This window comes from Lithobates pipiens, unplaced genomic scaffold (genome assembly GCF_037356315.1).
Source record: "Lithobates pipiens isolate NorthernLeopardFrog02 unplaced genomic scaffold, aLitPip1_a1.2 Scaffold_13, whole genome shotgun sequence".
In the NCBI taxonomy this organism is placed as follows: Eukaryota; Metazoa; Chordata; class Amphibia; order Anura; family Ranidae; genus Lithobates; species Lithobates pipiens.
Genome location: NW_027507718.1, coordinates 99,916,424 through 99,942,703, shown reverse-complemented (window position 1 = coordinate 99,942,703; position 26,280 = coordinate 99,916,424). Strand labels below are relative to the sequence as shown.

Below are 26,280 nucleotides of genomic sequence, written 5' to 3'. Positions count from 1 at the left end.
TTTACTAGTAATGGCAGAAGTCAGCGATTTTTAGCAGGACTGCAACATTGTGGCGGACAGAGCGAACACTTTTTTGGTACCAGTGACACGTATACAGTAATCAAAGCTAAACATAGCCATTGATCACTGTATAAATGACACTGGCAGGGAAGGGGTTAAGTTTGTGCTAGGGAGGTTATAACTGTGGGGGGGGGGGGGGGGGGTTGACTGACTCGGAGTACAGAGAGATAATCCTGATAACTAGGAACAGACGATCATACTGTACTCCCCAACAGAACGGGGATCTGCATGGTTTACACTAGCAAATCCCCATTCTGCCTCTGAGGAGCGATTTGCAGGTGGCCGGCGGACAGGGCGGCCACCGGGCCCGCGCATCGACTACCCCCCCCCCCTCCGCTGTGCGGCAGGCGCGTGTCCACATTGACTTGTTAAGTGGAAGGAAAATGATTTTCCAAATTTTTTCAAAATAAATATGTAAAAAGTGTGGGGGGCATTTGTATTCAGCCCCCCCAAGTCAATACTTTGTAGCACCACCTTTTGCTGCAACTACAGCTGCAAGTCTTTTTTGGGGAAGTTTCTACCAGCTTTGCACATCTAGAGAATTAGATTTTTGCCCGTTCTTTGCAAAATAGCTCCAGCTCTTTCAGACTGGATGGCGAGCCACTGAACAGCAATTTTCAAGTCTTGCTACAGATTCTCAACTGGATTTAGGTCTGGACTTTGATTGGGCCATTCCAACACATGGATATGCTTTGATCTAAACCATGCCATTGTAGCTCTGGCTGTATGTTTAGGGTCGTTAGTCTGCAAAAGACTTGAGACTGGGGCGGAGGTTCACCTTCCAGCAGAACAACAGGTTTTCGTCTAAGTTTGCCCTGTATTTGGCTCCATTCATCTTCCCATCAGCTCTGACCAGCTTCCTTGTCCCTGCTGAAGAAAAGCCTCCCCCCACAGCATGATGCTGCCGCCACCATGTTTCACGGTGGAGATGGTGTGTTCAGGGCGATATGCAGTGTTAGTTTTCCACCACACACAGAGCGTTTTCCTTTTAGGCCAAAAAGTAAAAGTTTTGGTCTCATCTGACCAGAGCACCTTCTTTCACATGTTTGCCGTGTCCCCCACAAGACTTCTCGCAAACTGCAAACGGGACTTCTTATGGCTTTCGTTCAATAATAATGGCTTTCTTCTTGCCACTCTTCCATAAAGGCCAGATATGTGGAGTGCATGAATAATAGTTGTCCTGTGGACAGATTCTCCCACCTGAGCTGTGGATCTCTATAGCTTATCCAGAGTAACCATGGGCCTCTTGGCTACTTCTCTGATTAATGCTCTCTTTGCCCAGCCAGTCAGTTGTTCTCAAATCCTGTCCTTCAAACCCACTAACAGGCCAGATTTTAGGTATTACCGTGGGGAAATGCAGACTAGATTACTGCAATCACTGAGCAGCAAATGATCTCACCTGTGATGTATTACAGTTATCTTGCAAACCTGGCCTGTTAATGGGTCCCGAGGACAGGAGTTGAGAACCACTGGTCTAGGTGGCTGGCCATGTATTGGTAGGTTTGCAGTTGTGCCATACTCATTACATTTTCGGATGATGGATCAAACAGTGCTCTGTGAGATGTTCAAAGCTTGGGATATTTTTTTTGTAACCTAACACTGCTTTAACCACCTCAGTACAGTGCAGTTACACCCCCTTCCTGACCAGACCAATTTTCAGCTTTCAGCGCTCTCACACTTTGAATGACAATTACTCAGTCATCCAACACAGTATCCATATGAAACTTGCGTCCTTTTTTCCACACAAATAGAGCTTTCTTTTAGTGGTATTTAATCACTAGTGGGTTTTTTATTTTTTGTGCTATAAATAAAATAAAACGTAAATTTTGTGAAAAAAATGCCTTTTTCTTCGTTTCTGTAATAAATTTTTGCTAATTAGTAATTTTTCTTCATAAATTTTGGCCAAAATTTATACTGCTACATATCTTTGGTAAAAATAACCCACATTAGTATATATTATTTGGTCTTTGTGAAAGTTATAGAGTCTACAATCTATGGTGCCAATCACTGAAAATTCATCACTTCTGATCAGGCCTTCAGTACATCAGGTGTATCTCAATTCTTGAGACTCTAACTAGTCAGGAAAGTACAAATACCCCCCAAATGACCCCTTTTTACAAAGTAGACATCCCAAGGTATTAAGTAAGTAGCATGGTGAGTTTTTTTAAGTTGTCATTTTTTCCCACAATTCTTTGCAAAATGAAGATTTTTTATTTTTTTTTATTTTTTTTTACTAAATTGTCATATTATCAGGTTATTTCTCACACACAGCATATGTATACAACAAATTACCCCCCAAAATACATTCTGCTACTCTTCCCGAGTACGGCGATACCACATGTGTGAGACTTTTACACAGCCTGGCCACATACAGAGCACCAACATCGATGTAGTACCTTCAGACGTTCTACGAGCAAAAATGACGCATCTCATTTCTCAACCACCTATTACACTTTTGAAGGCCCTGGAGTACCAGGACAATGGAATTTCCCATAAAATCACCCCATTTTGGAAAGCTAACACCCCAACGTATAATCTGTGAGGCATAATGAGTCTTTTGAATGGTTAATTTTTTTCCAGAAGTTTTTGGAATATGTGGAAAAAAATTAAAACGCATTTTTTTTTACACAAAATTGTCAATTTATAAGATATTTCTAACACATAGCATGTATATAGCAAAAATTACACCCCAAAATACATTCTGCTACTCTTCCCGAGTACGGCGATACCACGTGTGTGAGACTTTTACACAGCCTGGCCACATACAGAGCACTAACATTGATGTAGTACCTTCAGACGTTCTATGAGCAAAAATTACACATCTCATTTCTCAACCACCTATTACACTTTTGAAGGCCCTGGAGTACCAGCACAATGGAATTTCCCATAAAATTACCCCATTTTGGAAAGCAAACACCCCAGCGTATAATCTGTGAGGCATAATGAGTCTTTTGAACGGTTCATTTTTTTCCAGAAGTTTTTGGAATATGTGGAAAAAAATTAAAACGCATTTTTTTTTTTACACAAAATTGTCAATTTATAAGATATTTCTAACACATAACATGTATATAGCAAAAATTACACCCCAAAATACATTCTGCTACTCCTCCCGAGTATGGCGATACCACATGTGTAGGACTTTTACACAGCCTGGCCACATAGATGGGCCAAACATTGAAGTAGTACGTTCAGGCGTTCTAGGAGCATAAATGACACATCTTATTTCATTCCTACCCATCACACTTTTGAAGGTCCTGGACCACCAGGACAGTGAAATTACCCACAAAATGACCCCATTTTGGAAAGTAAACACCCCAACGTATATTCTATGAGACATGGGCTGCAAATAGGTACTGGGGTACTCTGATGGGCTGGAGATAGGTACTCGGGTACTCAGGTGGACTGTGACAGGTACTCGGGTACTCAGATGGACTGGAACAGGTACTCGGGTACTCTGATGGCCTGGTGACAGGTACTCGGGTACTCTGATGGGCTGGAGATAGGTACTTGGGTACTCAGATGAACTGTGACAGGTACTCGGGTACTCAGATGGGCTGGGACAGGTACTCGGGTACTCAGATGGGCTGGGACAGGTACTCGGGTACTCTGATGGGCTGGGACAGGTACTCGGGTACTCTGATGGGCTGGGACAGGTACTCGGGTACTCTGATGGGCTGGGACAGGTACTCGGGTACTCTGATGGGCTGGGACAGGTACTCGGGTACTCTGATGGGCTGGGACAGGTACTCGGGTACTCTGATGGGCTGGGACAGGTACTCTGATGGGCTGGGACAGGTACTCGGGTACTCTGATGGGCTGGGACAGGTACTCGGGTACTCTGATGGGCTGGGACAGGTACTCGGGTACTCTGATGGGCTGGGACAGGTACTCGGGTACTCTGATGGGCTGGGACAGGTACTCGGGTACTCTGATGGGCTGGGACAAGTACTCGGGTACTCTGATGGGCTGGGACAGGTACTCAAATACTCTGATGGACTGTGACAGGTACTCTGATGGACTGTGATTGACAGGTACTATGAGGGGTGGTGACAGGTCCTCTTTATTGGGGGGGGGGGCAATCCGTATGTTTGGTGTACACTGTATGCGGTAACGAGATGTTACCGCAATCTCCTCCTCACACACAATCGGTGTGTGAGGAGGAGAACCCGGTAACATCCCGTTACCGCGGTTTGTTTACATTTTAGTGATCGGCTGTGAAAGGATCACAGCCGATCACGTGGGTAAACAGCCAGCCAATGGCTGTTTACCAGTGTCGGTGACGAGCAGTGTTCCCGGGGAACACGCCGCCACCGACGTGCACGCGCAGCGCGCTCGCGATCGCGCGCATGCGCCGTGCACGTAGGGGGTGTGACCATCTGTGATCGGCCGTGACTTCATCACGGCCGATCACGTGGTAAACAGCCATAACGAATGGCTGTTCACCCCCTTCGGTGGCGAGCGGTGTCTCCGTGACACGCCACCACCGAAGAAACAGGGATGCGCGCGCACGATCGCGCGCATCCCTGTTTAAACGGGAGGCCGTCATATGACGGCCTCCCGCCACAATAGCTGCGCCGCCTGGCCGTCATTTGACGGCCGGCGGTCAGCAACTAGTTAAACTCCACAAATGTATCCTTGACCTGTCTGGTGTGTTCCTTGACCTTTATTAAGCAATTTGTTCACTAAGGTTCTCTAACAAACCTATGAGGGCATCACAGAACAGCTGTATTTATACCGAGATTAAATTAATTGGTTTCACTATATTTTAGTTAGGGGTATCAGAGTAAAGGGAGCTGAATACAAAATGCACACCACACTTTTCAGATACTTGTAAACAATTTAGATAACCATTTATAATTTTCTTCTACTTCATAATCATGTGCCACTTTGTGTTGGTCTATCACATAAAATCCCAATAAAATACATTTACATTTTTGGCTGCAACATGACAAAATGTGAAACATTTCAAGGGGTACGAATACTTTTTCAAGGCACTGTCTCTTGCTCTCATCACTCCAGATTAGAGTCCCAGTAGGTTTCTTTTTGAGCATGGGCCCTGGCAAAGTCTAGGTGGGATTTTTTTGTGCATGTGCTTTAGGAGAGGCTTCCTTCATGGACGACACCCATGCATGCCATTCCTCTGCAGTCTACACCGTATTGTGCCATAGGAGATAATCACCCCAGTTTGGCTGTCTACTTCTTTAGTGAACTGCAGTGAACTTGCATAGCAATTTTCTTTAACTCGTCTCATCAGAAGACACTCCTGTCAAGGTCTTAACTTCCATGGACAGCCTGGACGTCTCTGTGAGATGGTTTCAGTTTCACCTTTGTTAAAGCGGTTCTCCACCCTAAAGTGGAAGTTCCGCTAATCTGATCCCCCCCCTCCGGTGCCACAATCAGCACCTTTCAGGGGGAGGGGGGTGCAGTTACCTGGATAATCCAGGTGTCTGCACCCACTTCCAGGACAGAGCGCCACAGACAGGCCAGGTTTTCATGTTTTCCTTTACTTTGCACAGCTGCTTTAAATCAATCACATGGCACTGATAAGAGCCATTTTAGCTAACGGAAGTTCCCAAAACATGGCCCGTTGGGGGTACTAGAGAACTGAGATTGAGAACCACTGGCTTAAGAAGATTGACTCATCCAATCTGTGTGAAGCTGGCCATACACTAGTAGAATTCTGTTGGAATATTTGCATTTTTAGAACGTTCATTTTTCTAATGGTTAGTGGAGTCAAATCAATGTTAATTTTCGTCTGTAATGATGACAAACTTTGAAGGCTTAGGATGGAAAAACTTGAACGGACTTCTATTGTGTGGTTTTTGTTCTGGAAAAATTGTGCATATTATAATAAAACCTGCTTAATTTGTCTGGGATTCCATAAAAAAAAAAAAAAAAAAAAAAGTACCAGTTACTTACCGGTAACTGTCTTTCTGGGAAATCTTCCAGGACGGCACACCTGAGAGATGAGAGGCTCCTCCCTACAGGAAACACAATCAATCGACAGCTGTTTTAAGTCCCCACCCTTCCCCTTGATCCTCAGTTTGTAGAGAAGTAACTCCTGAACCAGGTTCACAAGGGAAATCATTCCTCATAGGTACTCACCTTCTAGTGTTCTAGAATTTTCCCTCCTCCAACGGGCGGGAAGTAGGCCTGCCGTCCTGGAAGATTTCCCAGAAAGACAGTTACCGGTAAGTAACTGGTACTTTTCTCAAGTCATCTTCCAGGACGGCACACCTGAGAGGATAAACAAGTACCTCAGGCCTACCTTAGGGTGGGGCCACTGCAAAACCCTCTTGGCGAACCTTGGCTCTGCAGTGAGCTTTACCTCCACTCCATACGCTCATATGCTTGATGAAGGCATGTTAGCTGGATCATGCGGCTGATCTGCAGGTCTGCTCCACAGATGTTCCTGCCTTTTCCGCTTCAGATGCAGTATCTAGGTGAAATGGGCTCTTAAAAATGGAATCAGAAAACATGTTAAACTTGTAGGTTAGCAATGTTGCCTATCTCACACATCTAACAACCATGGCCTATTATGCCTGTAGGTGCTACTTAGAACCACTAAAAAGATAAATAAGAGACCTGTGTAAGACAAGGACACTACATTAATCAATAAGAGGGCCTGTCTTAACACTATCCTGTTGAGGGAAATAAAACTGCTTCCTTTTTATCTTTATGTCAGCAAAAGACTAAAGGGAAGCCTACTTAAGGGAAATAGATTAACAGAAGCTTGAACCCTGGGTTTAAGGCACGCCCAATCTATGTCCTTACTTACGCCTGAGAGCCTTCTTCAGGAGATTAAAGTCCCTAGCAGGAGTAGACTACCCATATTGCTATGTCTAGTTTTGCTAAAAGGGCAAAATGAAGGCCATGCACCGAGCCGAAACCTATTCGATCGGGTATACATCTTTATACTTCATCCTCAGGCCCTAATACTCCTCTGAACAGAACTCTCCAAGTTCTTACTAAACAGGGCGATTCATTATCCCCTTCCTCCAGTGTCCCATAACCCTACAGGGCTTCAACCCTAGGAAATGGTTCTGGCATCCCTGAATGCAAGTGGTCAAGGTTTTCTGACATGTGGCAGCTGCAGCCCGAACTCCTGGCCCCTCCATGGAAAAGAAGGCTGAAATACAAAAAGGTGATACATGCATTAATAATATCACAAATAAAATGATCATAGATTGTGGGCACGGCACAATAGATTTAGACAGAAAGGACACAAGCATAGACAACAATGTTGTGTGCCTGAGTGTGACTAGCTAAACCAATATATCAAATATGGGAAGAGACCCAAATCTGAACCTCAACGTAGACAAACAGTCCTCATAGTCTGGTTTTCTGATGTGCTGCCAAGACGTAAAAACATTAAGACTCAAGCAAACCCTAAATGCTGCGTATTTCTTTAGTGCAGCTAGCTAGGTCATAACTGATATATAAATACGGAAAGGACAGGAACCCCCTTTACTGTTGTGCTTTACCTATGTACAGCAAAACAAGGCTATAAAGACAGAAAGACCCAAACTTCTATGTTGTGTATTTCTGACAAACCACCACAGTTATAAGATTAATATGAACACCAACTCCTGTGTTGTGCATTTTTGCTATGCCACAGGGAAAAATATGGAACACAAGATAATCCTTTCTGTCATGCACTTCTGTAGTGTAGTTCAGATAGAACCAACACTGAGAGAGGACACAAGCAACCTGCAGCATTGTGTTTTTCTGAAACAGAAAGCACCAACAAGCTTCAATCTTGAGTATTTCTGCTGTGCAACAACATAAAAGCAGACAATGAGGAAAAAGACAGACAGCCTTTACAGCTGCAATCTTTCTGGTCTGCTGCAAAATAAAACAATAACGCCATGATGAGTATTCCTGCTGTGTAGCAAAACCTCAATCAGAAGGGACAGATAAGTTTAGGGTTCCCACACCCGTGCGACCCAACCTGCGACTTGGGACTGCAAGACGCATGAGAAGTCATATACTATGGCTTCCAATGGGTACCATTTGTGTCTGTGCGACACCAGCAGTCCCTGATTCCTGGATCCACAGACCTCAAGATTACACAGGTCGCAGGGAAAAAAACAAATAGCAATTTTCAGGTCGAACAAGTAAGGGGTCCCCAATGCTGTGACTCCCTGGAGGATTGCAGCCAACAAACCCCTGCTGTGTATCCCTAAGATGCAGAAAGGTAGATCCATGAGAAACACTGCTTAGCCTGATATACAAACGATAAGGCAGTAAATATAGGACATACAGGACACAAACATTCAATCTTTGTGTATGTCTGATGTGTAGTAATATACCAATACTGAGCAGAGAGGCCACCATCCTCAATGTGTCTCAGCTGAGCAGCAAAAACAAAATCAGAAAAAGACAAGCAACCTTCACTGCTGTGTCCTTTCTGATATGCAGCCAATAAGGCAGTATATGCAAGACATAAAAGGACAGACAACCTTCAATCTTGTATATGTCTGATGTGCAACAATATAACAATTCTGAATAGAGATAGCACATCCATATTGAAGCGATTTGGCCTTGCGACTCAACATGTCAAATCGCATGGCTAAAATCAGCACAACACCACTTTGTGGTGCTACATGGATTACCAAAGGCAATATATGTACTACACCTGGCAGGGGTTCAATTTGTATTTCTACTATGTAGCCCAACAAATTCGAACCATCAATTTTCACTGCTGCCTTTCTGATAAGGCAGTAATACAGGACACAAAACCTCACAGACCTTAATGCTGTACAAATCTGACGTGCAACAATAAAACACTATGAATAGAGATAGCACATCCATATTGAAATGATTTGTCATGCGACTCAACATGTCAAATCGCATGTTTAAACTCGGCAGCCATTGCTGTTAATAGCACTGTCTGAATCAGCACAGCGCCACGCAGATCAGGACCATCAGACTTCACTGCTACCTTTCTGATAAGTAACCAACAAGGCAGTAAAACAGGACACAAAGCCCCACAGACAGACCTCAATCTTGTGTATGTCTGATGTGCAGCAATATAACCATTATGAGCAGAGATGTCACCAGACACAATGATGTGCATTTCTGCTGTGCAACACAAAACAGAAAGTACAGACCACCTTCACTGTTGTATTTTTCTGATCTGTAGCCAAACAAAGCAGTACCTTTAGTATATAAAGGACAGCAAACAAGCTTCAGTGCAGTGCATTTCTGATGTACAGCAATATAGCCCTTATAAGCAGAGATGTCACAAATCTCAATGTGTATTTCTGCTGTGCCACAAAATCATCCCAGCAAGCACAAACCTTCACTACTGAGGTCTACTGGTGTGCAGCCAATGAGGAGTCATGGTCTATCCCTTAATGAAATAACCAACAGGCAATTTATTTCATAGGCATAGCCTGGGCTGTAGATACTAAACCTTCACCACCAGAGAAGGAACAGATCCTAAAATGGTTGGACACCCTACTATTAGTAGTAGTTGTTGTCCTACCTTACCTCCATAGACTGAGCAAATGCTAGCCAGCACATATCCAGGTGGTGCTGATTAGCAACTAAAGTCTCAATGAGCCCAGCCCTAGAGACCAATTTAAGACCTCTCTAGAAGAGGTGGTTACCAGTTTAGCCTGGGAGGTAAATAGCTATTTGCAGGCTTCAAACAATTAATTATGTAGCTCTTGCATAGGTTTGCACAGAAAATCCTCAATTAAAAGGATGTAGGGAGCGATCTATGGTGAATCGCCTTTAGATCTGCCACTGAGTGGATTGTAGCCCAAACCAATAAAAAAAGTTTCTTCTTACCTCCTACACTATAATATAAACACAGTGTAAAGGTGGAGTGGGAGGTTGGAGCTTATGAAAGTTAACTATAGCAGGCAACCCCTAAAAGGAGGATCTGTGACAAGGGAACCCCTACTGTGCCACACAGTAGCTTGGTCTCTGCCCATCCTTGAATGTTAGGTCAGCTTTTAAACATTGTGAAGCAACTTCAGATTCCTAGCAGCTGGGCTAATAGGGCCGGTAACCTAGTGCACCTGCTGACCAGGGGAGCTTCTGAATCCACCAACCACTGCCCAATTAATAACCTGTTCAGTGGTATACCTGGCCTGTAAGTAACTTTGTATTTACCAGGTCCCCTCTGTACGCTATATTCATCCCTACTAATGTACCACAACTGGGCATGTAGGGAGAGGCTGGCAACCTACTGCTGCGATAACCACAGTGTCTCTGCTGTAAGAGGGAGCTGTGGCTGGTGGTTTTAGCAGTGGCGTCTGCGCTATTTGTATCCCGACCCCAGGTTCTGCACTGCACCAGTCAGTATATACACGGGGAAGGGGGAGCAATGGCCTACCTACCTCTTTCTCATCTGAGGTGGTTTAGGCACACTCGTTCCTCTGCACCAACTGTCCACCATACAGCTTCTCTGATGTAAGAGGGAGCTGCGGCTGGTGTTTTTAGCAGAAGCTTAAGGGCTATTTGAATCCAGACCCCAGGTGAGATCTCAAATGCCCAGGAACCCTCTGGCTGGAATTGGGGATTTTGCAGCTAAATTCCCACGGCAAAAGGAAAGTAAAGTACTCACCGTTGTCGTCTTCCTCTTTTTGCCACAGCCAGCGGGCTTGCTTTTCCATCCTTATGGTCCACACGCAAGGAGGATAGCCACCAAAGTGCTCCCCCCCCCCAACTGCTGTCCCCATAGGGAGGTGCCAGGTTAGGCTGTGTCCTGCACTGTACCAGTCAGTCTATATACATGGGGGGGGGGGGGGCAATGCCTTCCATTCCTCATTCCCATCTTCATATCTGAGGTGGTTAAGGCAGACATCCACCGTAGTAAACTGGTGCCTCCTCGCTCTAGAGAAAGGAGGATGTGGGCGCCTGCTCCTACTGACTCTCAGCCTTCCCTCCTGGGTAAGAACGCCGCTGCCATTTTCCCGAAGTTTGAAAATGACGCGGGTGCTTGTTGCCACGCCCTCTCCGGCAGCCCACGCGAGCTACCGGGGACCCAGGAGTCGGGGACAAGCCCCCTGGAAAGAACCGATGGCCAGCACCCCCGTCTGAACAGCCACCTGTACAGATAAGGAGGGGGAGACAGGATAATGGCCCCTGAAGTTCTGGGTACACCACTGTACCCAGGGTCCTTCAGCTCTCAGGGGGGCTCTTCCAATTTCTGCTGCCCGCCCTGAGGAAAAGATAGGGGAACCCCCCAGGAAGGACAAGAATATCCTACCAGACCCAGAGGCTTCCCAGGCTTGTGGCCTGGCTCCCAGGGGGAGACCACCAGCCCCAGGCTTCGGGTCATTTGGAAAAAAAAAAAAAACAGTTTCGCTGTGTAGGGAGAAACACAATCAAAAAACTGAGGATCAAGGGGAAGGGTGGGGACTTAAAACAGCTGTCGATTGATTGTGTTTCCTGTAGGGAGGAGCCTCTCATCTCTCAGGTGTGCCGTCCTGGAAGATGACTTGAGAAAAAACACAGGTCTGTACAACATTGTAGATTTTTAAATAAATAATTTGACTGACTAAATTATGGCAAACAAGAATGTTCAATTCATTTTTAAGTGAAAATCTTACCGTGCAATATTAATCCATGATCACAACATACACTTTCATATTAGAACATCAGTATTGTTATAACAATACAAACAAATACGATTGACAATCCAGTATAAGCTTACTTAGAAAAGACTAAATAAATAAAATCTCCCATGTTGTAAGCTCTGTCTCTTTGCTGGCCATCTCCTTCCACAACTTCCTGTATACCCAGTATGCTTTGCAGCTTCTCCTCTACTGTTTACTTTCACATTTTTAAAGGACTACATATCCCATGGTACCTTGTGCCTGCAAGCAGCGATTCCTGTACTCATGCCGCCTCCTCTCGGCACCTCTGTAGTTCAGAAGGCAGGCTCTGTGAAATGTGTGATGCAGAAGTGCCTACCGACAGGAAATAGCAAATGCGTGTCACAGAATTCAAGGAAGTAAATGTGTGGGGATCGTTACAAAGTTTACAAACCTCAAGATCATTCAGATTAAATAGGAGTAGATTAGCGCTAACAATTTGCAAATAAATATATCATTTTATTTTTCACAAAAAGGTACACTTAATGAATATGTTAACCCAACATTTTATATCCTGGATATGCGCCTGCTGCTTGTATGAAAATGTATCCTGTTCTTTTTTGTACGACTTCCTTTGTGTGAAATCCCTGGTGTTCCTGCCAGTCCCTCTTGTTTCCTATTAAAAACTGATCAGACCAAGGATAACACAGCATGGTCAGTTTTCTGGTTGTGCTGAGAACTCAATGTGCTCTCTTGCAATGTCCTCACACACCCATTCACTGGGAAGACCAGTGTACTGCTGTCTTTTCTCCCCCAGCTCTCTATGCAACTGAGAACAGAGGGTATGCGATCACTTCTAAAAAGATTTTTTTTTTTTTTATTATGTATACTCAAAACGTACTGACTTTCATTTCTATTTTAACCACTTGCCGACCACTGTCGGCAAATATACATCAGCAGAATGGCACGGCTGGGCAAAGTAACGTACCCGTACGTTACTTTGAACTTCCCGCCGCGTGCTTGCCTGCCGCGAGCTCTGTGACCGCGGGACCCGCAGACTCGATCACCATGGGGATACCCGCGATCGTGTCATGGAGCTGAAGAACCGGGAGATGTCAATGTAAACCGCATCTCCCCGTTCTGCCTAGTGACAGGACACCGATTGTCTGCTCCCTGTCATTGGCAGCAGCTATCAGTGTCACACACAGCCCATCCCCCAGACAGTTAGAAACACTCCCCTAGGACACACTTAACCCCTACACTGCCACCTAGTGGTTAACCCTTTCACTGCCGGTGACATTTTTACAGTAATCAATGCAATTTTATAGCATTTTATTGTATAGCATTGATCGCTGTATTAATGCCAATGGTCCCAAAATTGTCCGATGTGCCATAATGTCGCAGTCACGATAAAAAAATAAATAAAATGTATTACTGATCGCCATCATTACTAGTAAAAAATAAAAAATAAATAAAAGAAATAATAATAATGCCATAAAACTACCCCCTATTTTGTAGACGCAATAACTTTTGCGCAAACCAATCAATAAACACTTATTTGATTTTTTGATATATTTTTGTGGGATATTATAGCAAAAAGTAAAAAATAATACGTTTTTTTTTTTAATGGTCTCTCTTTTTTTTGTTTATAGTGCAAAAAATGAAAACTGCAGAGGTGATCAAATACCACCAAAAGAAAGCTCTATTTGTGTGAAAAAAAAAAAAAAAAAAAAAAGGACATCAATTTTGTTTGGGAGCCACGTCGCACGACCGCGCAACTGTCAGTTAAAGCAGTGCTGAATCACAAAAAGTGCTCTGGTCAGGAAGGGGGTAAATCCTTCCGGGGCTGAAGTGGTTAAGCTGAATGCATTGTTTTACAAGGCGAGGGTTCACATATACAGTACTTTAAATCCACAGCCCCCCCCCCCTTCATCTAATGATCCCTGTAACCAACAAGCTCTTTTGAACACATTGCCTCTGGCTTCAATATTTTGAATCACTTTTCAGGAACAAGCAAACAGAAGGTGAAATCACAGCAAAGACAAAAATTTGTGTTGTTCTTAGTTAGCGACATTAAAAACTAGTGAGGCCTTGAGATCAGCAGGGAGGCCTGGCAAATAGAATGATGATTAAGGAGGTGAGGAGGTGAGCAATGGCAGCCTTCATGTTCACTCAGTACAGGTTTGCTTTAATTATGTTGCACAGAACACAAGTCTGAAACAGTTCCCGATATATACAGGCCTTGTAAAGACAATGTTTAAAACCGCAAAAAAAAAAAAATATTCATGGTAGGCAGCTCCTCAGTCTGTAAAATAAATATTTTCTATTCAAATACATAGATCATTTAGATGAAAAGATGTGGATTTTTTACCAGTAGCAACAAGTAGAAGATACAAATAAACAGAGCCTGCAATAAGAGCTAGCACCCCAGGCACTTACAGGCTGGATTTACAACATGCAGAGCCTTGTTCATTGCAGACAGGGATGTCAGCTTAACCCTAGGGTCATCGGTGGAATCAAAGCTTGATCCTGTTTGTCTCAAAACACTTTGATAACTTCTGCTTAACTGGAAGAAGGACAAACAACTCTCCTCAACAGGAATGCGTTTTCTTTTGAAATGAAGAACAGGGAGATTATCGCAGATCCAGAAGATAGGGTGGATATGTTGTCAAAATGGGGTTTCCTGAAAAAAATTTACCACGCGGCTGCCAGTTGTAACAGTTGGCACTACCTCAAAAATGCTCGTGACCAGGGGCAGTCAGAGCCAGTAAAGTGGTATGCCACCAATTACCTATCTACAGTAACAGGGGATTATGGGAAAGAATAAAGAGGCAGCAGCCCTGGAGGTTTTTCCTTCTACAAGTTAGCAGTAATTGAATGGGTTTTCCCCTTTTTCAAAAAAAAAAACGTCATAGCAACAACTATAGTGTGACCCTTGTCCAACAAAGCTACAATCTGAACAATTACGCCTGTTAGTGGAGTAACTTATGCCGCGTACACACGATCTGACATTCCGACAACAAAATACATTGGATTTTTTCCGACGGATGTTGGCTCAAATTTGTCTTGCATACACACAGTCACACAATGTTGTCAGAAATTCCGAATGTCAAGAACGCGGTGATGTAAAAACACGTACGATGAGCCGAGAAAATTGAAGTTCAATAGCCAGTGTGGCTCTTCTGCTTGATTCCAAGCATGCGTAGAACTTTGTGTGTCGGAAATTGTGTACACACGATCGGAATTTCCAACGGATTTTGTTGTTGGAAATTTTGAGATCCAGATCTCAAAATTTTGTGTGTCGGAAATTCCGATGGAGCCTACACACGGTCAGAATTTCCGACAAAAAGCTCCCATCGAAAAATCCGACTGTGTGTATGCAGCATTAGGCCTCATGTACACTGCTGCTGGTAAACGGACGTTCAGAGGCAGTTGGATGCCTTTTTCAGCTGCCCCTGAATTTATTCAATGTTATCATATGTGTACATGTACACAGGTTCATTTAATGTCGTTTTGAGGCAGTTGTGTTTAGAGGCAAAAAAAAAATATGAGTTTAGACCCCGAAGTTTCAGTTGTTTAGCTGCGTTTTTGTTTAGAAGCTTTTTAAAAAAAGTGCCCTATTTTTTTTTTTACATTACAACACTTAAAAATTATGGCAAATGATGAAAAAAACACAATTTTTTTTTTTTTTTAAATTTGTAATTGCTTGAAATGCTTCATAGACCATTTATATACTACCCCTAATGAGTCCATTATCCAATCCAATAGGCCACTAGCATTGCTGTTAGCCAAAGTAGAATTGGAAGAACATATGTTCGACTCGAACACGAAGCTCATCCCTACTCCAGATATATAAGCTCTTGCTACCAATTGTGCTGTTGTCATTGGGTATATGTATGGTTTTCAAAGAGACCCTGTCCCTAATGTCAATTTGCAGGTAAATGCATACATTTAAATGATTTTAATACTTACTTGCAGTGTTTTCTCTTTCCTGAAATATGTAAACCCAACATTTCATATTCCTGATCTGTGCCTGCTGTACCATGTACAAAAAAGCATCCTGTTTCTTTGTATTGCTTCCTCTCTGACCGCAACATACTCCCTAACCCTGCACTCTCTTATACTTATTTTTGTAAGTAAAAATATTTTATTTTTTTGGGGTGGGGGGCACATGGTGATCTGTGACTTCATCAGTGTTGTTCAAATAGATCTCCATCTCTCGAAGGTTGACTATCCCTGTACTAACTGGTACTGAGCTCATAAACAAAAACCTGTGGTCCTTTGCCTTCTCTAAGCAAAACGTTTGTGTTTCGGTGGTGGAAGCTAACAGAATATGTAAAGAACTGCAGCTTAACCACTTCAAAACCGCCCACCACTCTATTGTGTACCAGTACCTTGTTTCGTGCACTAGATACTGTGGCCGTGCGCACACTGCACGGATGGGGAGCCAATCTGTGGGTCCGGTGGACCTGATGTCCGTCACCCGCGATTGCTCAACAGAGAGGCAGAACGGGGATCTGCCTATGTAAGCAAGGCAGATCCCCATTCTGACAGGGAAGTACACAGAAATGATCTGTTCCTAGTAATCAGGAACAGAGATCTCTGTTCTTACTGTCAGTCCATCCACCACAGAGTTAGAAAAACACTTAACCCTTTGATTACCCCTTATGTTAACCCCTTCCCTGCCAGTGTCATGTATACAGTGATCAGTGCATTTTTTTAGCACTGATCACTATATTGGTGTCACTGGTCCCCAAAAAGTGTCACTTCGGGTCGGATTTGTCAGCCGCAATCCCGCAAAAAAATAAATAAATCGAACTCATAGTTTGTAGACACTATAACTTTTGGGCAAACCAATCAATATACGCTTGTTGGGATTTTATTTTTTTTTGTTTTTTCACCAAAAATATGTAGAAGAATACATATTGGCCTAAATTCATTAAAAAATTTGTTTTTTATTTTATTTTTTATTTTTTTGATATTATAGCAGAACATTTCAAAATTGACGGTTTTTATTGTTTATGGCGCAAAAAATAAAAACCGCAGAAGTGATCAAATACCACCAAAAGAAAGCTCTATTTGTGGGGGGGGGGGGGGGGGGGGGAATGGCATCAATTTTATTTGGGTACAGTGTCACAACGCAGAGTTGTCAGTTAAAGTAACGCAGTGCCATATCGCAAAAAAATGGCCTGGTCATTAAAGGGGTAAAACCTTCCAGGCTGAAGTGGTTAGCCGTATTAAACCCAAAAACAAACATTATATTGCAGCTTACCGATTAGATGTGATGGCTGCATTATTTTTCTTTTTTAGGCTCGCTTTCTTTTATTTCATCTTTTGTTCCAGCCAGTAAAGGAAGATGCACACCTATGCATTTTTGAAGACTTGCACTACAGTCCATCTGACATGGTTTCCTATGGAACATGTTCTGTAGTGCAAATCTGCAAAATGCACTAAAAATGCATAGGTGTGAATCAAGCCTAAGTTTGTTTTTCAACAGAACAAGATTTCTTGCAATTACAGGGATGAGACAAACCATTTACCACTGACGGGTTCTTACAATGATCAACTTATTTACATAAACCATTTATCCCAAAAGGTAAAAAAATGTTTGCTGTAACTGCTTGTAAGGGTTAGCTGGAGTCTGGTTTTAATGTCTTTGCCATAGACAGCATTATGCCAATTTTTCTTGGCATAATTGCTTTAACTATTAACGCAATCTTTAAATCCTCATTAAACCCTTACCTCTTTCTAAATGTACTCATGTCTACATTTAAGTCTATCATGTAGCTCCATTATTCTGCAATGTCTGTATTTAGGAAATTCTTATCTAGCCTCTAAAGGGCCAGGGTTGACAGGCATTTGTTCACACATATCGAACAATTTTGCATCCTATTGCAAATCTATGGGAAAGCAAAACCCTTATAAACCATGTCAGTTACATGTTGAGAAGAGGTGAACCGCAGCTCAAATGTACCTCTTAAAAAGTGATTGTAAAGGCAGAAGTTTTTTTTTTTTTTTCCCTATGCATGAAGATAAAAAAAAAAAAACACACACCACACATTTTGTTTGCAGCAGCCCCCCCCCCCCCAATACTTACCTGAGCCCCATCTCCATCTAGCAATGTGCACGAGTGGGAGGGAGGGGCCAAGAGTGCCGAAGAGGGAGCATCTGGGCTGCTCTGTGCAAAAATCACTGCACAGAGGAAGTACAACATTTTTTTTTTTAAATAAAAACAAAAGACTTTACAGTCAATTTAAATTTCTCAATCATTTCAGGAGCATCCAAAACGGATGTCAGACTAATGCCATAGACACAAGCCTTAAAATGATACTAAAGTCTGTTTTTTCTTTATAAGTAATAACAATGTTATACTTGCCTCTTCTGTGCCAAACCAACTGCACAGAGCAGCCCTGATCCTCCTCTTCTCAGGAGACTATTCGATGCTCCCGGGCCCTCCCTCCTGCCTAGCAGCTTGCTATGGGGGTACCCGAGCCGAGCCACAGCTCATTTTTTTGGCGTAGGGGATTCCCCTTAAAATCTATACCAGACCTAAGGGCCTAGTATGCCCTTGGAGGGGAACCCATGCCAAGTTAAAAAAAAATTTTTTTTTATGATTACAGAGGCGACATTGTCGCTTCTTTCTTGCGCTCGTTGCACTAGGAAAATGTGTTTTCCTACTGCAGCGAGATTTACAGTACCCTGTCGCTGAGAACCAGTGCGATGGGATCGAGCTGGAAACACATTCTCGCAAGCAGTACTGTAATTTTTTCCTGTAAAGTTGCTTCAATATAGATAGAGATCCGACTTGGAGGCGACTTCCATTGAATTCTATGGGTACATGTCGCCTAGAAGTCGCCTTGAAGTAGTACAGGAACCTTTCCTGAAGTCAGAGCGACTTCAGTAGTGTACATTAAGATGGCTCTCATTTACTATAATGGAATTTCTGATGTCAAGCGACTTGGGATGACTTGAGGTCTGACAAGTCGGATCTCAAGTTGCGGTAGTGTGAACCAAGCCTTAGACTGGCTTGTGATTGGTGCTGGTTTGTCAGCCTGGACATTAACCTGTTGACCTCACATGCAATTGATTGCTAGTATGTCAGTATGGGCTTGAAACTAAGTATTGATGTGTTCACATGGATCCAAACCTGTTGACCTGGGAATACTAGACATGCCCAGATTATAAAGGTACATTTCTTGGATTGTGTCATATAGAATGAAGATTTGCATCAGGCTAGATGACCAGAGCCAGAAAGAAGTAATCTAATAAAAGGACCTAAGCTGCCTACAATAATTAGGCTGGCCATACACTGTTCGAGTCTTGGCTGCTTCGATCAACTGACCATTAGCGGGAGAGTGTGTCGTGTCAACATTGGAAGAAGAGAAGAGGGAAGAAGATGACGGGAAAGACCAGGCCAATGCTAGCAAAGGAACAGAAGATAGCGGAGGAGCCTGGGAGAAGAACCGGAGACCGGGAGAAGAGGCCGGAGAGAGCGGGAGAGTCAGGAGAGACCCCCGGCGCTGCCTAATAAAATTACTTTAAAAACCTGTGTACACTGTTTTTTATTGACACTTTTTTCCCTCCAGGTGAATGGGTACCCCATACTTATTCACATAGGGTGGGGGGGCAGGATCTGGGCGCCCCCTTTCCCCAAAGCACCACCCCCATGTTGAGAGCATGCGACCCCGCACGCTCGTCCCCACCCCCTTTCCTGAACGGCCGGGCTGCGTGCTCGAATAAGGGTCTGGCTTGGATTTTGGGAGGGCCCCCATGCTGTTTTTTTCAAATTTGGCATGGAGTTTCCCCTCATGATTCATACCAAACACAATGCCTGGTATTGGCAAGGATCCAAGTCAGATCCCCACACCAGTGTGAACTCAGCCTCAACGTCAGCAATGCTTGCCGCTCATTAGGAAAGGAAAAAACAAATTTTTCCTTTCCCGATGAGCGAGCCAGCTCGGCGCTGGCTCCCGTGACAGGGCTCGCAAGGTTTCAATCTCACTGATAAAAGCGCGAGATTGACATAATAACGCAGTCTGAGAGGGAGGCAAACCCTTCCCTCCCAGAGAGCTGATTATTCTGTGATTGGCCACAGCCAAAGTCGCCTGGCCTGGGGGCGACTTGAAGTCGTGTTGTAAGTTGCGTTGAAGTCACCTTCAGGTCACCTTGCAAAGTCGGGATGTAAGTTGTGTTGCCCCAGTGTGAACTGACCCTAACAGGTTCAGATCAATGTTGACAGACAAGCACTAACAAGTTCAGGGTCAACCCTCAAAAGACTAGCAATACCCTCAAGCAAGTTTAACAGGTTCAGGTCCATGCTGACAGACCAGAACCAGACAATTAGTATTTCTGTGCAACCTGGATAATTTTTTTCTGTACTTATCCGGTTTTAAAGTGAACCTGTACATAGAAGAACTACAGGAGCCATCAATGTTGTCCTACAGAATAAAACAAAAACACTCCACTAGTGAAGTTAGAGAAATCAGAACTATATTATTGCTTTAGGTCTGAAGCCCTGGGTTCAGCATACCAACCAGGCAACTTATAAAATGAGAGTTCAGCCAGTTTTGAGCAGCTCAGCTTCAGTTTTGGAAGGTTAAGTACAGGTGCTAAAAGATGATTTGAATGTCATGTTCAGGACGTTGCTAGATCTGCAAAAGATGTGGGGCTAGAGCCCATAGCAGCAGTCACCAACCTTTTTGCAGGCCTGGGGGGGGGTGGGTGGTTTTGAGCAACTTTTCGTGGGCAAAGGCTGGTGTTGACACCATGGTTGATATGGTGTCAAGGTGATCAAAGCGCATGGTTTCTATTGTTACATTCTAATATATAATGAAGTAGTTCAACTCACCATAATGCAGAATCAGTGGGAGCCCTGGGCATGTCACTTGCAACATCTCCTGCCACCAGATGCAGCTTTTTAACTTGCCACTGTCACCTGCCACCATTTGCAGATTGCCACATCACTTGCAGATTGTCACGTACCACATCACTTGCCACTAGATGTGGGTTGTCACTGGCAGCACTGGTTCATTTAGTGAGGGCAGGAGAGCGGAGATGCGGGGCAGGCAGTGAGATGTAATCTCTCAGCTCCCTGCCGCACCTCCGACAGTGAGGAGGCCCACTCAGTGAGGGAGAAAGAGTGGTGACATAGAGCGGGTGGAGAGAGATGATGTAATCTCTGCTCGTTCGCCCACTCATCTCTCTCCTCCACCTCTAATGCAGCCCGCCTGCCGCCACCGCAGCCGCGACCCACCGAGACTCTGAGCTATGGGCTCCAGATTCAGGACTAAAGCCTTGATAGCAAACCTCCTGGCGACGCCTATGGTCATGTTAAATTTTTACATACCGTAGTTATATTTTTACATAGTTACATTGGTCCAGCTTGGACCAGTGTAAGTAGGTATATATTTCTTAATTGAGGGATCTCCATGGAAGCTGGAAATCACTGTAGTAGACACCACTACTATAGTGATCTCAGCAATGAGGAAGGGAGATGTAGGAGCCACCAGATGAAGACCTCACACTAAGTGAAAAGTCCAGTTGTATAAATGTTTTTTACAAACAGTCATTCTCTATTGATGTGGTGAATGAATCTTTGATATGATACATTTTTACCTTAATTATTTTTACTCTTCTTGTTGCCTTTTTGTATTTACCTGTATATTTCTAGATTTGTCATTGATTTTAGAGTAATTAATAATTCGTAGTATCATCTAATTTTAGACTTCTTAGAATGTAGTGATAAATTCCCTATATATGCACCTTGCCGGGAACTAAGACCCTGTGCAGGTCTGCCTCTATAAATAGAGCAGCTCACCCCCCCACAGTAGCCTGATAAAAGAGCGTGCATGCCCCTAGGAGTCAGGGCTCAAACATGTCGCTTACTGGCATCCCAGTGACATCATCACCCATACGTTGCGGACCGTGCTGCAATCCACACCATTTTGGAAGATCATAGCCAGATTCCTGGTTTCCCCATCCTTGTGGCAGCAGCCCCTGAGCTCGACATCTGTGGCATTGTCCTGGTTCTGATACTCAATGATGAGCCAGTTTTTAATCCATGAAATGTGAGTGGCCAGTTTTTTGCATTTTGTGTCTGATAAACCTAACCATCTGTCTGCACTTTTATTCTTTCTTTCTTTCTCTGCCACTACAATGATCTCCACTAGCTTAAGGGTCCCATGTGGCTGCCCTACTGCATTCTGAACACTGGAGGTCGCTCTCTCAACATGGGCACCATTCAGGGATCACTGTGCATTTTCTCAATGCAAAGTGTTTTCCGATTGGATGAGGTGGAGCTTGTCCAATCAGAGAAAACTTTCCATTCATTGAGAAAATGTAAGGGTCCCTCTGAAAGGTGCCTGTGTTGAGCTGTAAGCAGCAGGGCAGTCACTTGGCATGGGACCTAGACATTAGAGGTGCCTACTACAGTGATTTCCAGCTTCCACAGGTATGGATTAATGTAACTATGCTAAAATAGAAAAACTTTAGCTTTAAACAAGCTGTTAAACTTGACACTACTTGAAGCTTGTTAAAAGCCTGAAGAATCCTGGTAGCACCTTCTTTAGGCTGGGTTCACATATGTTCGGCCGTGGTTCCCAACATGGAGTCCGGTCCAATTCTGTTAACTGGTTCAGGTGCGAATCAGGTCCGAATTCGCACCTGAACCAGACCTAAACACGCACAGAAACTCTTTCGAAAATGTGGACCGTGGCCACCCCAGACCTGTACGCTCCATTGAGAACCAGTCACTCACACATGTCATGTGAATTGGATGCAGGAAATCCACATTCATTTTGCACATACGTGAACTCGGCCTTAAAGACATCAAAACTGCATGAAGCTTGCCAAAAGCTTCACAAATGTTTTGCAGAAGTTTGCTGTGCATGCTGCTCAAACACAAGCTACAGCCAAGTAAAGAAGCCCTTTGGTTTGGGGCACATTTTGCTTTATGTATACAAGAATTCTTGTAATGTTGCCTATTTTGAGAGGCTAAACTAGAGTTCAATATGCACTCTGATAGAGTTGGATCACCATAATGTCAGAATTTGAAAATTTAAAACGGAAAGATTAACTAAAAATTGGAGATGTTTCCCACTAAATCAGTGAGACATGACCAAAATGACCACACACAACCAAATGTGTGAAGCCCTTAGCAATCAATCTTTACAGAACATTCCAATGTCTAAAAGGTTTCCTCTGCCATCCACAGCTAACAAAAATTAAAACAAAAAGAGGCAAAGCAAAAAATACAAAAAGGCACTATACAAAATGTCAGCTGTCATTTTTCTACTGCAGGTTAAATAATCATGAAGACGGATATTATGCTAGCTGCTTCTTTGCTCCAATCCTTATACTTTAGTACTCTTAAATTATCTATTTCAGTAGTTATTTAAAAACGGAAACCACAAAGAATTTACTTAAGTGCAGCAATCTAAAAATAAAACAAGACTGTTGATTGCTAAAGGTTACAGGACTTCTAATATTATATAACATGAAATAAGCCTATGGATGTAGTGCTGCACTTGAAGATGGAGCCATTAGAGAATAGTCACCCTTGTGTTAGACTACTGTAGACTACAGGGCATGATGAAATTAGTCCCCATCAAATGCTGCTCATCAGTAGTAAATATTAGATCTGTAACTACTTTCAGCTCTCTTCTGGATATTGGCACCTTTATGGCCTTCAATCGTTGATCATCCACAATTAATACATATTTCCAATAACAAAATAAAAAGGAAGAGACAGTAAAAAGCGATTACATTTGCCTCAATAGCAATCAAAAAGGCATCCTTGATAGCATTTGGGCTGGAAATCTATGATTTGGTCTCTTGAAAATCAGGAAAGAATTCTGGTTGTAATCAACAAAATTGCAACGTATATGGTCTGCAATATTCTCCTAAATTTGTGCTAGGCACACAGCAATTTTCAAGCAATTGCAAAATAACTAAAAGTATCGAAGCAACCTACAGTTTAGCTTATTTCCCGGAGTTGATAAAAACGGTTGGCAGTACGCTGCATTTGCTTGTTTGATCACGCTGGTTGAAATTCCCTGAGAATTGAATGTGACCAGCCTAAAACTACTTTTGGGACCAGAAAGCATAACTGACTCAATTCCACTAAAGGTGGGAAGGTATACAAAAAAAAAAAAATGTATATAAAAAAAAATATATATATAATATATATATATATTATACAAAAGTAAAAAAATAAATAAAAACAGCCTAGTATTGTGGTGGCTTTGACAATGGTGTTATTTAAAGGGACTGAAAAACATATCTTGTCCAGCCTTCCGTGTAAAGGCTATTACTTTTGCAAAGCTACCACTACCTTCTGTTTATATAACACAGCAGAAAGGAAAGAAGCCTATGCAATACTTCCACATCAGCATGCACCTTGGTGGATAATAGAATCAGCAGGAATTATCAGTAACACCTCTTGGTAGGGCAATTCAGTCTGTATTTGCACCAAACTGCTTTGCTATATAAAGCAAGTGCTGTACTTGCCCACAACCACACAGGTGTGACTCTACAATAGGGAGGGGCAGCTTCCACCTCCACTACAGTCCTCAACAAACAGGATCACATGTTTTTTTTTTCCATGATAGACTGATCTAAGGAAAAGCGGTTACCACTCCTAAACACATGACAAATATTAAATTATATCAATATATTCACACACATAGGTTGGACTTGTGTATTTTTTTCAACCTCACCTACTATGGACTATATAAAGCATTATAGATTTTCATAAAAAAAAAAAAAAAAAGACAGATCAGATCACCACTCCTAAACACAACTAAAATGGGGAAAAAAAAAGAAAAATGCAAGCATATTCTATATTTTGATCGCTTTTTCAGATCTAATGGTGGCCACGTATGCTTCAACCCCACCAAAACAATTTAATCTGCAGAAAAATTGAAAAGCCATAACTTCCATTTCGATCGATTTAGACTCAAGTTTGAGCAGATTCAAACCGAGTTAAATGGTTAGGGTGGATAAAATTATCGATCGCTTTTCAAATCGATTGGCAGCACCAAGATACTTTGTTCATTAACACAATTGTATTTTGCGTGCTCAGATTACGAGATGACGTGGTGGAACTAGAGATGTGATCAATGACTTACGATTGTAAGTCATGATCACATCTTAACTAATCGAATGAATAGGTTGTCGACTATGGATTCCTACTGGAAAGGAAATCGTATATGTCGAAGTGTCTATGGGGAGAAAACACAGTCAACATTTTTAAAACAGAAATAATATTATTAATAAAAAAATAATAATAATAATAATAATAATAATAATAATAATAATAATAATAATAATAATTTTATATATATATATATATATATATATATATATATATAATATAATATATTTTTTTATTACTTCTGTTTAGAAGCGTCGACTGATTTTTTCTTTTGGATCTGATCAGTCTAGTAAATAAAATATATATTCATTCTCTTACGGTGATTTAATATTTCTGCTTTGTTTAGAAGTGTTGAAGGATCAGATCTAAGCAAACATTCTATTACTAATAAAAAAAGTGTACACACACACACACTAACACTTTTTATTTTTTATTATTATTACTAATAGTATGTTTGCTTAGATTTGATCCGTCAACACTTCTAAATAAAGCTCAAATATTAAATCACCGTAAGAGAATGAATATATATATATATATACAATTTTTATGATAGACTGATCAGAACCAAGAGAAAAATCAATCAACATTTCTAAACATAAACTAAAATAAAATCAATGTACGTATAATATATATTATTTATGAGTGACTGATTGGATCTATAAGAGAAAAAAAAAAAGCGGAAGTCAACCTTCCCAAACACAACTGAAAATACAAGATCAATGTAAGAATACACAGTACAGTCTCTACATCAGTTTATATAGAATAAAAACAAGGGGATTCATCCTGTAGTCTATGCAATAACTACTAAGAACTAATGTATTTCAAGGGAACCAAGTGTAAATGCAGACCTTGTATTCCAAACTTATAAAAGGGATGTTTAAAAAGCTATGATTTATTATGAAAACATCACCCTACTAAACAGAGAGGTTTCCAAACACATACACACCCACCAACCCCTAGAGGGATGATCAAAGCAGATCATTTGAGGGTGAAGCACTGAGCACAAGCCACTATCAAGTCTGATCTCCTACTGAGATACCTTCCTAGGTGACATGGATTCCCTCTGGCTCAAGGGACTCACTTACCCATCCATGGCCTGGAGGACGAGGGGAAAAAAAAAATAAAAGAGAGAGAGATAGAGGGAAGGTGGAGAGGCAGAGAGCAGAAGAGACCAGTGCAGAGAAGAGGGAAGAGGCGGAGGGAAGAAGGAAGGGAGATGATTGAAGAGGAGGAGGAAAGGAGGAGGACAGTGAGAGAGAGAGAGGTGCCACAAGACAAGAGGAGGTGGGGGAGTTAGGACTTTAACAGCTTCACTGCCAGAAAAACCTACTTTATACACTCACCATCACACAACTGATGCACAACACATCCCAGCTTAAAGCTGAAATTCTTATTACAAATAGGCATTCATTCATTCATTAGAAAAAAACTATTTAATTTTTTTTTTTTATGCAATCTGGATTTGGCACCTAATATCAGACTGCTGTAATGCCTTGCAATTAGGCTAACCATACA

The 26,280-nt window shown here is 42.4% G+C and overlaps 1 protein-coding gene across 2 annotated transcripts in view; it reads right to left on the bottom strand.

Moving 5' to 3' along the window:
* The window catches only part of PTBP3 (polypyrimidine tract binding protein 3), a 245,772-nt gene extending 219,782 nt beyond the window's left edge, over positions 1 to 25,990 (bottom strand). The window contains exon 1 of one of the 2 annotated variants that reach the window (XM_077475341.1): positions 25,851 to 25,990. Coding sequence is in view for 1 of the 2 variants with exons in the window: in XM_077475339.1 (XP_077331465.1) it covers positions 25,851 to 25,854 (4 nt within the window). In the remaining variant the exon portion in view is untranslated. The remainder of the gene's footprint in view (positions 1 to 25,850) is intronic. The other variant, XM_077475339.1, reaches the window with a different exon arrangement.
* Between the last annotated feature and the right edge of the window lie 290 nt (positions 25,991 to 26,280).